At 38.9% G+C, this 12,745-nt stretch overlaps 1 protein-coding gene across 3 annotated transcripts in view; it reads right to left on the bottom strand.

The window, feature by feature from the left end:
* edc4 (enhancer of mRNA decapping 4) overlaps positions 1-12,745 on the bottom strand; it is a 42,912-nt gene that overhangs the window by 11,550 nt on the left and 18,617 nt on the right. The window contains exons 14-24 of one of the 3 annotated variants that reach the window (XM_061969879.2): positions 12,520-12,608; positions 12,110-12,288; positions 11,714-11,796; positions 9,051-9,174; positions 8,671-8,966; positions 5,008-5,232; positions 4,622-4,723; positions 4,354-4,512; positions 3,888-3,927; positions 3,494-3,641; positions 597-749 (exon numbers count right to left, since the gene is read on the bottom strand). In XM_061969879.2, coding sequence (XP_061825863.1) covers positions 597-749; positions 3,494-3,641; positions 3,888-3,927; positions 4,354-4,512; positions 4,622-4,723; positions 5,008-5,232; positions 8,671-8,966; positions 9,051-9,174; positions 11,714-11,796; positions 12,110-12,288; positions 12,520-12,608 — 1,598 coding nt within the window. The remainder of the gene's footprint in view (positions 1-596; positions 750-3,493; positions 3,642-3,887; positions 3,928-4,353; positions 4,513-4,621; positions 4,724-5,007; positions 5,233-8,670; positions 8,967-9,050; positions 9,175-11,713; positions 11,797-12,109; positions 12,289-12,519; positions 12,609-12,745) is intronic. The other 2 variants (XM_061969881.2, XM_061969880.2) reach the window with 2 other exon arrangements.

Raw genomic sequence — 12,745 nt, 5'->3', positions numbered from 1 at the left:
TTCACTGTACAAGTTTAAATGATATACAATTATATTCAATAAACTAAAAAGAACTGATGGCAAATCCTATATTTTAGTTTTCTTACACGCAATAAAAAAATATTTTTTGCAGCTAGTTCAGGATTAAAATGAAAGACAACAGGCAACAATGCATTTATAAACTGGGCAATACAGTATTTATCTATCGCAAAAAATTAAAAATAAGAAGTTGGCAATGATTTATCTTATCCGAGAAATGCTAATAAAGAATGTACGTTTACTAACCTACTCATAAAATATAACATCAGGCCTGAAAAAAAATAGACAAGAAGGATAATGTACAGTAAGAAGTAACAGGCTTGTACCCAATCAAACTAAAAAGGCCATATTTTTTTACCTTTTGGGCTTAACATAATAGTTATGTGCACATTTGCAGATTTATAATTGTAGGTGGCAGCAGGAAATACTCAAAAGTAAAATTGATAAAACAAATTAATGACATGAAATCTACTCTTTCTACCAGCTAAAAATAATTACACCCCAGCAACTGTTACTTGTTTTATACCAGCAGGTTTTCTGGACTTGTGCGTTTATCATTTGTTTTGGTTTCTCCTTACTTGGCGGAACAGTTTTCTTCATCTCCTCTCGAAGCACTTTGTCCACCCTGTTTGTAATTGAAGAGCAGAGGTTCTGGCTCAGCTGTTGGCTGAGTTGTTCTTGATGCTGCTGCTGGGTCCGCATCTCTGACAGAACACGTTCTAGTCTGCACTCTGTGATCATCGAAAGTTAAAGCTCATAAGAAGATTGTATTGTAGATGTTATCATTGCTTTCATTTCCAAATACATCATGTACTCGTACACCATATCAGGGTTTCCCACAGCGCTTTGTTGTTAAGGCGGAAGAGCAACCGCCTAAACTAAAGTCTTATTAACAAGCTGCTCCGCTTCATTCTGCCTCTGCAGCACCCAGCATTGTCCCACCCACAGAACCATCTGATTGGTTACACGCAGTGCGGTAACAGCCAATCAGCAGTGCGTATTTAGAGCGCATTTAACAGCTAATCAGCAGTGCGTATTCAGAGCGCATGGCGTCAGTGCTCCTTCGGTGGAGTAAGCAGAAAGGTAAGCAGAAGGCAGCGGACTCTCCCCAAATTATAATGAACACTTCCAAGTCAACTAGTAGTAACATCACTATGAGCCCGTTGATGTTGTAGAAACATAAGAGGCAGCTCAGCTCGCTCGCACGCAGTCCTTGAGGTGAAGGCTAATTAGCTTTTAGCGTAACGTTAGCTCATTGTGCGGTGTGTGCGTGTGTGGTATGTGTGTGTGTGTTACGGACAGCAAAGCCCTGTCTGTTTTTGTTTTTGATTGATTGAGACTTTTATTAGTAGATTGCACAGTACAGTACATATTCCGTACTATTAACCACTAAATGGTAACACCCGAATAAGTTTTTCAACTTGTTTAAGTCGGTGTCCACGTTAATCAATTCACCAATTTCTGAGAGAAAGACAAGCATTGTTGACCTAGTTATTTCACTTTACCTTTTTCTGTGTTGATTGAGCTGTGTTGAAGCAGCAAAAAATGACATTATGTTAAATGAAGAGTGTCCTGAAGCTGTCTCTGATAGTTGGTGTCCAGGGATGAATAGTCTCTCCTATTGCTATTGTACTATTTTTTCAGCTATAGTTACATTAATCATTAGTAATGTAGCAGCCTAGTTTTGAATGGCAGGGTCCCTGCTATCACATGTTGATAAAAATATAACATTTACCGGTACATAATAAAAATCAACTACAGGCATCCCAAATGCTGTAATAAATTAAGCATGATGAGTTGAACATGTCAGCCTGTGGCCCCACTTTTAACTCTTTTTTTCAAACACTTACTGCAAACGCTTACTTATAGTAAGTCATTAATTTGACTTTGTAAGTAATTATTTTAGTATCCCAGGTAACTAGGACTGTTTTGTTTTTATTTTACGGAAAAAATATCGAGACATATATCGTATATCGCCATTCAGCAAATGGAGAGGAAAACACAAACAAAAGTTGTAGGCTTCTTCACGCAACAAAGCTGGCCTACATCACCACAGTCTGTAGTGTATTGCCCCCCCAAGCTGTGGTGGCAGCGACGTGGTGGAGACGTGATGGCGACAGGCCGAGTTACACCGATCCTTACACCCACCCACCCACCCGGTCCCCTCCCCCTGGAGAGTCACCACCTTCCCCCTGGAGAGTCACCACCTTAACTAACATTTTCTGGGGGAAACACTGCATAGTATACTTCTGCCAGCTTGGTGGACGTCATTAAACTCAAGCTTGACTTACGTTATGTTTTTGCTATAGATTTTTTTTTTTTTTTTTTTTTTTTAAGTACGGCATTACAGCTGTAACCAATAATAAACTAATGGAAGGAGCATATACTCCTTAACTATTGCTGAATGGTAACTTTAAAAAAATCTGGAGGGGTTGAAGAAATATTTAAAACCTGGAAAAGTGGTTTGCACTACAGTCTCTGGGTGCGAATAATTCCCCCCGTGTGGTGGTGTGGGTTGTTCCTCAGTTTTCCAACCATTGTGCATAACGTGCATGTTAGCTGAAAACACAGAATTGCCTATAGGTGGAGTGTTAAAATGTTTTTCTATTGACTGTTTGATCAGTGGACGAATAGTGGGGTACACACTAGAAAGACAATCTGTCAAGACAACCTTTTACACAACCACGAAGAAAAAAACTAAATTTTCCCACCCAATCTATATGTAACTTGTCATCAACATGTAATTAAGTTGAATACTTTTTGCACACAATAACTGACACATATGTCCCATCCTGCTTTGATAAAAAAAAAAAAAAGCATTTCAAACTTGTCTGCTGGCTCTACTCTTAGCACTAATTTTCAGCAACTTTCAGGGGTCTCTGAAGAGGCTTAAAGAGGCTGTTTGCAACATTCTGAAAGTTACATTTTTCAAACCAAAAAACATAAAAATACCACTGGCTACCGTTTGTTACTAATAGTGGTTTACCGGAACATATATATTTTAAATGTCTATATTTTTCACAATTACTAATTATATTAAATACAAATTGGTTCTCAGCCTGATCTGGTATTCACGGTGTTTCTCACCAATGTCCACCGCTGTTTCGTACACACAGGAGCGTGTGTACATACAGTACATAAAAGCAGTCCCAGATAAGTAACAATTTTCAGTCATGTTGTTATGATAAAATATACATTCAACGATATCTAACCTTTTGCCAAATCGTTATTAGCTAACCATTAGCTAACAAAAAAACAAAGTTAATAATGCATGTGTGTTACATGGGGCAAAGGTTTCAGGCTCAAAGCCGGAAGAGAGAGGGATGTAATGCTTCTTATGGTTGCAATACTTTGGAAAGTTAGCATCCTCAAGACAGCTGTGTAAATGTTGCAAACAGCCCCTTGAAGTGGTAAGCTTCAAAAAGGAATATTGGATGGATGAAATGAAGAATGGATGTCATGAGTTGAAGGATACTTTCTTGTTCTTGATGGTTGGTCAAAGCATGCTCTACTTGAGCCATTATGGAGCTCTGCATGGTCTCTATTTGTCCACGTAGTTCAGTTAACTCCCTCTGTTGGCCTCTGAGAAACATCAACAACTCCTGTTGCACATCTGCGTTCATCTGTGGAGAGCATCAACAAAATTAATGATTAGATGGGATGGGAGAGGCGGGTGGGCTGCCAGTTCTACTCAAAAACAAAAATCTAAATTGTTATGGATAGTATGACATAAGTCCTATAATTACTATTCACCTGCTATGGTTAAACCCACCAATTGGGTAGACTATTAAACAATAAAAAGTTTGTCATAAGAGAAAAACAAAAATGCTTTGATGATATTTAATGAACACTTATTGTAAGTACTTTACCTGACCAGAGTCCAATGGTCTTGACTGGGGTGATTCACTTCTGAGATAAGAGAGATCGGAAACACAAAAGACATGCTTAGTATGAACACTAAGCCACTCACATCAGCCACTGACATAAAACTATCTATCAATGTCAGGTTGCTTAACGGCACTTGAAGCATGAGCATATGCATGCTGTTTCAGGCATTCAATAAATGTAATTATTGTATACCGATATCGAATATGGGTCGGAAATGGGCCATGTGTAAAAAAAAAAAAAAAGAAGAAGAAAAAAATCTGCTATTGTATCCTTTGTAAATGTAAACATTTGTTCAACTGTTAAAAGTAACATTGACTCAATTGGGTGTAGTCATGTTCAGGATGTGTGAATTGTAATCATTTTAAGAATTTGAAGGAAGTTTGCTTATTTGATCACCACTTCAGATTTTTATTCTTATATCTCATGACAGATAGACCATTTACAAACCTGTCAGCTTTTTTGATCTTCCTCTTGAGCTTTGGTGAGCCTCTTGGTGAAGTCTTCCAGTCTTTATTAACTAGTAGTCTATGAGAGGAGTGAGGGCCACAATTAACTGAGGAAGATGGTGAGGCAGTCACATCGTCATCAGGATCACTGAATTCAGCACTGAGTTGTATGTTTTTGGAAAAAAAAGAAGAACATTTCGTATTTATGTATAAATGAAATGTATTGTGCATTTGCATTAACACACGCATACAGTATGCCTATGTGTTACCTTTGTTCAGCACCAGCATCTTGACTTTCATTCTGTGTGTGGTGATAGGACCGGCATGTGTATGGTGAACTCAGCAGTCTGTCTTTTGGTTCATCTCTAGAGCTGTGACAACACATGTGACATGTAAGCAGTAATTACACACATGGACACACACAAATTAGTAACAGCAATGCTGGTCATGTTGTAATGCATTGTCATCTTATCTTGTGCTGCTTTTTAGATGCTAATGATACCAAAGTTTTGACTGCAATGAGCCAAACCTCGCTCCACTTAATTCTCCTTGTGTGAAAAACAGTATATTGTTTTTGAATTAGTGCGTAAGGGTGAAGTGTAAAACTATTTAAATAGTATTCAATGAAGCAGGCACAAACAAAATAGGCTCTTACCAGTCTCCAAGACTATTGTCCCTATTCCTGGTTTCCCTGGTGATGTCAGGAGCAGCTGGCCAAGAAGTGTGGCTCATGCTGCTATCTGTGGACACTCCTCCGAGCCCGGGGTTTTCCTGTGATAAGACAGTCTCCAGTAAAGATGGGGTTTGGCTCAGTCTGTGCTCCGACTCCAGAGACGCTCCAACAGCCCCATCTACACATCCGAGCTCAAGAGGCAACAGGCTGTAATAATAAACAGCAGAAATACAGTCAAAGGAAAGGAAACTTATTGATCTTACAGTCGAATGCTACAGTGAGGACTTAAAGCAGTGGTTCTTAACCTTGTTGGAGGTACCGAACCCCACCAGTTTCATATGCGCATTCACCGAACCCTTCTTTAGTGAAAAATAAAATGTTTTTTTTTTCAAATTCAAGACAAAGTTATATGTTTATGGGGAACATATTCTAAGTAACAAAGACTTAATTTAAAGTTTTTTGGACACTAGGGGAACATATTCTAAGTAACAAAGACTTAATTTAGAGTTTTTGGACTCTAGGGGAACATTCTAAATAACAAAGACTTAATTTAGAGTTATTTGGTTAGGGTTAGGGTTAGAGGGTTAGGGCCAGGGTTAGAGGGTTAGGGTTATAATAAGGCCATGCCGAATAAGGCATTAATAAGTACTTAATAATGACTAGTTAAGAGCCAATATGTTACTAATGTGCATGTTAATAAGCAACTAATTAATGGTGAATATGTTCCCCATACTAAAGTGTTACCATGTTTTATTACTGGTGCACAAAATGAACCGTGCATGAACATCACCTTGTTCAAACAACAAAACCAACACAGTGCATAAACTCACAACAAATAACACTCCTGCAAATCAGTGTGACTTCTGCTGTTGCCGTATCCGTAATACGCCGATAGGGAGAAGTTTTTATTTACACGAGGAGTCGGGTGTGTCTTGACCTCCGCCGAAGCCCTGAGCCCGACTCACCGAGCCCCTAGGGTTCGATCGAACCCAGGTTAAGAACCACTGACTTAGAGCATCCGGAAGGTATTCACAGCGCTTCACTTTTTCTACATTTTGTTATGTACAGCCTCATTCCAAAATGAAATATTTTTTTGTCCTCAAAATTTAACACACAACATTCCATAATTTATTTTTAGAAATTTTGCAAATCTATTACAAATAAAAAACTAAAATCACATGTACACAAGTATTCCCAACCTGGGCTAAATACTTTGTTGATGCATCTTTGGCAGCAATTACAACCTCAAGTCTTTTTGAATACTATGCCGCAAGCTTGGTGTACCTACCTTTCCCATTCCTCTATGCAGAACCTTTCAAACTTGATCAGGTTGTATAAGAATTGTCGGTGCGCAGCCATTTTCAGATCTCTTCAGAGATGTTCAATCGGATTAAAGTTTGGGCTCTGGTTGGGCTACTCGAGGACATTTACAGTGTTGTCCTGATGCTATTCCTTTGATATCTTGGCTGTGTGCTTAGGGTTGTTGTCCTGCTGAAACCTCTGCCCAAGTCTGACTTCAAGAGCAAAATGGAGCAGGTTTTCTTTCATCCAGGATGTCTCTGTTGATTGCTGCACTCATATTTCCTTTCCCTCTATCCTGACTAGTCTCCCAGTTTTTACCGTTGAAAAACATCCCCACAGCATGATGCTGCCACCACCATGCTTCCCTGTCGGGATGGTATTTGCTTGTTGATGAGCGGTGCCTGGTTTCCTCCAAACATGACGCCTGCCATTCACGCCAAAAAGCTCAATCTTTGTCTCATCAGCACAAAAAATTTTGTTTCTCATGGTCTGAGAGTCTTTCAGTTGCATTTTGGCAAACTTTTACAAAAGACTGGCTTTGGTTTGGCCACTACCATACAGGCCATATGGGTGAATCGCTGTAGAAATGGTTGTCCTTCTGAAATGTTCTCCTCTCTCCACAGTGGATGGAATGCAGTAGCTCTGACAGAGTGACCATCGGGTTCTTGGTCATCTCCCTGACTAAGGCACTTCTCCTTCGCTCAGTTTAGACGGCCGGCTAGATCTACGAAAAGTCCTGGTGTCACCAAACTTTTTTCATTTATGATTGATGGAGGCCACTGTACTCATTGGGGCCTTCAAGACAGCAGATATTTTTTGCACCCTTCCCCAGATTTGTGCTCGGGACAATCCTGTCTCAGAAGCCTGCAGACAATTTGCGGTTTGTGCTGTGCATTGTTAAGTGTGGAACTTTATAAATAGTCATGTGTGTGCCTTTCCAAAACATGTACAACTAATTGAATTTACCAGAGGTGGACTCCAATTAAGCTGTTGGAACAATCCTAAAGATGATCAGTTGAAACACGATGCTCCTGAGCTCACTTTTGAGCTTCATGGCAAAAGCCTGTGAATACATTTATTTATTTTTTTATTTTACAACATGCTGAAGTGAACAGTAGCCCATGAGAGGATAGACCAAAGAAGTACAAAACTTATATAAGCACAAGGGCAAACTAAAACAATCCACATGGCCAAATCAATGGTTCTCAGCAGCTTAGACGCATATGGAGTGAGAGATTCAAGAGCATCATGCAAGTGAGATAAAATCTCTGTTCACTCTGCTCTTGAAGGTTGGGACGCAATTGTCATGGATATCACCAACTACTTCATTTGGTAGACTGTTCCATAGTTGAACTGCAGTATGGATAAATGTTCTGCCAGCAGAAACTGTCCTGGAGGTGGGTATCGTAAGGGCATGGTGAGGCTTGGAGACAACGTAGTGGGTAGGTCTATGAATGACGTGTGGCTGCGAAAGCAAGGCTTTTAGGTCAGGAAGGCACAAGCTGGTGTGCATCTTATACAGGACACTTGCCGCCACCACCTGGCACCTTTGATAGAGAGATGTAATGTTCAGTTTTGTTCTTGCTTACTCTTTACTTGCGCCTATGTTACACAGGGCCTTCGTTTGGATTGAGTCAAGTAGACTTAGGGTAGTAGAACTGTCACTCATCCAGGACAGTGAGGCATATTCCATCACACTGCGTACCTGACCCTTGTCGACAGTTGCTCTATTTTTGATATCAAGTTTGCTAGCAACTCTTCTCAGAGCACCCAGTCGTTGTCCATTTCTTGAAGAAATTATGTTTCAGATGTACTTTACCCAGGTCAGCTTGCTGTCAATTGTGACTCACAGAATCTCTAGCTCAGCTAATTTGGTAGTGCCAAACTGAAGTCCAAGCCGGATGGGGTTTCCCTTCCTGGATATAGTCACAGCCTTGCATTTTGATGGTTTGAAGATCACCTTACATCGAATTTCCCAGGTCGCTATTAAGTCAATTAAGACTGAGAACAAGATTGGCCCAGTATACTTACGTGCATGTGATTTTTTAGTTGTTATTTTTAATACATTTTCCAAAATGTCTAAAAAATGTTTTCACATTGACATTATGGGGTATATTGTGTGGAGAATTTTAGGGACAAAAATGAATGTCTTGGAATAAGGCTGTAACAAAACAAAATGTGGAAAAAGTTAAGCGCTGTAAATACTTTCCGAATGCCCTGTATATACAGTTGTCAATCAGTGGATCTTTTCCAAAAAGTTAAAATATAAAATGCATTGTAGTTCATACATTTCTTTTACCACCGACTGAAATGTCCTGCATCGTACTTATTAGGTCAATGTACCTGTTGCTGTTGGCTGATCGTGGCGACGTGAGCAAATGTAGAGCAGAGGCAGCAGAGGCCATGCTGTCAGTCTGAAGAGCAGACATAGGTAAAGAGTCCAAAGTGGACACAAGACCATGCTGAAGCTGTATGGTCTGTGACGCAATCTCTGGCATGTCCTGAGACATGACAGTGGATGCCGAGGAGATAACATCAGGTGAACGGGCCCTCGTTGGGGAGGCAAGTGGTGGGAAGAGTGGAGAATCTAGAACCAGAGGGCTGTCAATCCCGATTGGAGCGCTAGTGGATGCCAATGCCTGCAGAAAAAGAATAGCCAGGCAGAATTAGAACAAGTCAGAAGAGTGACAAAAATAGATAGTAGAAAGTGTTTTAAGTCTTACTTGGATGTTCTCCAATCCAGGCAAGAGCGAAGAAGTAGGTCTTGGACTGCTACTGGAAGTAGGGAGTGCCAAATTATTACTATGATCTGCCCTGTTGGGACTCTGACTAATGTCATCTGATGGTCTGTGGGGAAAAAATTAAGATTAAGTTTTCCTCATTCAAAATTCATTCAACCCTCATCGTAAATCTGTGAAGTTTGTAGATTGCAGTAGATTGCAATCACCAAACAAAACAATAACAATTTAAATACCCCATAATAATACAACACACGGTCACAAATTGATTATACATTTTAAAACTAAACATTTACAATGGGGGTTGAATGATTTAGCGTGCAACTGTATGCACATTGGAAGAATTCATAAAAAAGGTATGGATGCATTGAGCAAAGATCTTTTTGAATACAGAGGATGACAAAAGTTTACAATGTGATGCTTTCTCCACTTACATTTCAAAAAATGCATCTGTGTGGCTGATTCAAACAGTTATAGCATGGAAACAAAAAAAAAACACAGCCTTCAATCGTTAAGGATTCTGTGTACTATCTGCTTATATACACTAACCCGCCACAGCTTTATACTTAAATAATATTTTATTCACGGCAAGTACCGGTATGTTAATTTTGACAATAAAAGGTATATATTAGACCAGAAATGTACATTTTAAGAAAGTCTTATCTACGTCTGAAATTTTTTTTATTTTAGACTGGTGAAGTCTATCTCCATATGTAAAAGCCTGTGGAGCTTGTAGATAACCTGCCCAAGAGGATACTGAAGGGTTTAACTCCCTAAAAAGAACAAGTGAAAAAAGCTGTGGTTGTAAGCATCAAAAAATAATTCTAAAGTTTGGTGATGTCAATAGGTCACAGGAATGCTGCAGTTATGGCAAGTAAAGAATTTACAAAGATCTGTTAAATTGTAAATCTTATTCACAATCAGTCTATCTGTTCCACTACTTATTCTCGCCTATAGATTTAGTGTGCTGTTACACAATTTAGAAGTTAGCATTATTTGTATCAGATCTTGATGTACTAAACAAGTATGTATAAGTAAAATGTTTATCTCTTGTATAATATTCATCTTTTGATGTCAAAATCAAATGCAACATTAAATAGGAGGAAAACATTTTAAATGTCATTATATTCAAGCAAAAAATACATATCTTGTAACCAATGTTCCCTCTAAGGTGCACGCCTGTGCAATTGTGCACTGCTCACGCGTCCTCTGCGCACGGCAAATCTATACCACGCACAAAATCAAATAAAAAAATAAGCGCATAACAATTTTCGACACGACACGACAGAGAAAACAGTTTTTGTCATCATTGTTCAAATATTGTAACGTCTGTCGAGACGCTTTGAGGACATGAATTCCATCGATTACTTTACTGAGCAAAACACTTTGTCGGCCATAAACACATCACCAAAACATTAGTAAAAAAATGATATCTAGCAAAACTGGTCATTTTCTGCAGTACAAACCAGACCAAAACCAACTTTGTTAAATCAACAGCAGCCGCTCGCTCTTTCTCACTTGCGCCAACACATGCACATATGGCACTTAGCCAGTGATGCGTTTACAGCCACACAAAAAGTCGGACAACTCCAACACCACACATAAAGTGTAATTCCAGGTCGTTACACTATGATTTACCAATCAAATGTGTGCTTATTCTAGTGTCATTTATTAGGAATCTTAATTTATAATTATTAATCATGAAATGCTGTTAGTATATTAAATAAATACTAATAAAAATATATTTTTTACAAACAGGAAGTTGCAGGAATGTACTTACATCTCATTGTGCAACATGTGAATGTTTTAATGGGAACTAAATGCAATGTCTGAAAGGGGTACGAATTATTTCCAAAGCAGGACCTCCACCCAGACAAACAATACAAGTACACAGTTCATGAAAAACAATACTTTTTGTTATTGTCATTGTAAGTGGGCCTAAACACTTATATTAGAAAATAACCTCATGGAAATGACTGCTGTCATTTGATTATAATAATAAGAGAATGTTGTCTGTCTATCTGTGTTGGCCCTGCGATGAGGTGGGGACTTGTCCAGGGTGTACCCTGCCTTCCGCCCGAATGCAGCTGAGATAGGCTCCAGCACCCCCCGCAACCCCGAAAGGGACAAGCGGTAGGAAATGGATGGATGGATGGAGATTTAACTTATTTAGTCAGGTTTGGGACAGGTGTGCTGCTGGTGTAGCCACAGTGTGCACGTCTGATGTTGCTCACATGGGCTCCACTGAATGCTCAGGGAGTTTTTGCGTTTGCTCACACACATGAAAAATTAGAGGGAACATTGCTTGTAACACTATATGTTGTTCAGTTAGGGTTGTTCCAGTTCAACAAAATAAAATCCTTCGCTCTATAACAGGTCAATATCTCAAATCAAAGCACTGTTTAAAATAGCCATAAAATAAGCCTAGAAAGCATATTGGGAGAATTTGGATGAATTAACCCGTAAGTGACAATACATTTGAAAACTGAACCAGGTTTCCCACAGTGGGATCTAAATTATTACGTAAAACACTAACTTTACCAGAAGTTTTGTTAAAGTGGCATATTATGGAACCTCACAATGAAGTGTAGTAAACGCTTTACTGACCTTGAGTTTATATTGCATTCCCATCATACAGAAAAACCCACCTATTGGTTGAGTCTGTTGAGTTGCTGCTGATTGCGGTTACAATTGTCAGACTGCTCGCACTACTACCAGGAGATGCAGGCACCTAAGAGTAAATAAATATATATCAAATGCAACAAGAACAGCAAAATTAAAATACAACTGATGTCTTTATTGGTGTGATGTTTCAAGCCAGAGATGCTGTTCTCTTCTTATTACAAGACAGTATAATACGGTTGGTTAAATTCTGGTAACAGATGAGATATCATAAATTTAAAGATTAGTGAATATTGGCTAAAACAAAAGTGTTGTGTTTCTATAAATAAGAGCAGAAATGTGTACATCAGATCAGTTAGTAACAGAATAGAGACTATGATCACTGAATGGAAAACGTAAACATGATTTTGAAGGGTTTGTACCGATGTGCTTGGTGTCATGAAGGCATCAGGAGTCATCAACTTGGGCATTGACCCATTGCCATTGGTTGTATTTGACAGGAAATCAACAGGGGCAGGAAGAGAAGGCATGTTTAGGTCTGTCTGGGAGCCACTCCCGGAGTCCTTGTCAGAACTCTGGTCCGTCAGATGGTCTGAAAACCCTGGTAAATACATAAAATACTTTAATCTTTCAAATTCAAGAACAGAGTGATGAAAATCCTAAAATAAAACATGTCTTCAGAGCTTGTTATCACACAATTTATTGTATGCTTTGATATTGAAATGGATAACATTATTCTGCTCTTTCAGTGTGACAGTAAAATTAGAAGCAAAAGAAAAATTATCCACTTAAGTGAGCCCTGTTGTACTGTTTAGAAAATTATGTGACCAACCAAAACCATCTGGCGCATTAGAATGGGATAGGAAACTTGAGTTGGAGCCCGTATTTGGCTGGAACCAAATCTGGACATCCTGTAGACTCCTAAAACATATGACACACAAACATTTGTGTAAATAGATGAAAGTTATGAGATAAAACTTTATATTTTAGTTGCAAAATGTCCAGTATACTTGTGTTAAAAATACTGTATGGTTATTGGATTTAATAAATAGACCCTC

The sequence above is a fragment of the Nerophis lumbriciformis genome, linkage group LG10, assembly GCF_033978685.3.
Source record: "Nerophis lumbriciformis linkage group LG10, RoL_Nlum_v2.1, whole genome shotgun sequence".
Taxonomy (NCBI): Eukaryota; Metazoa; Chordata; class Actinopteri; order Syngnathiformes; family Syngnathidae; genus Nerophis; species Nerophis lumbriciformis.
This window is presented reverse-complemented; position numbering and strand designations above follow the sequence as displayed.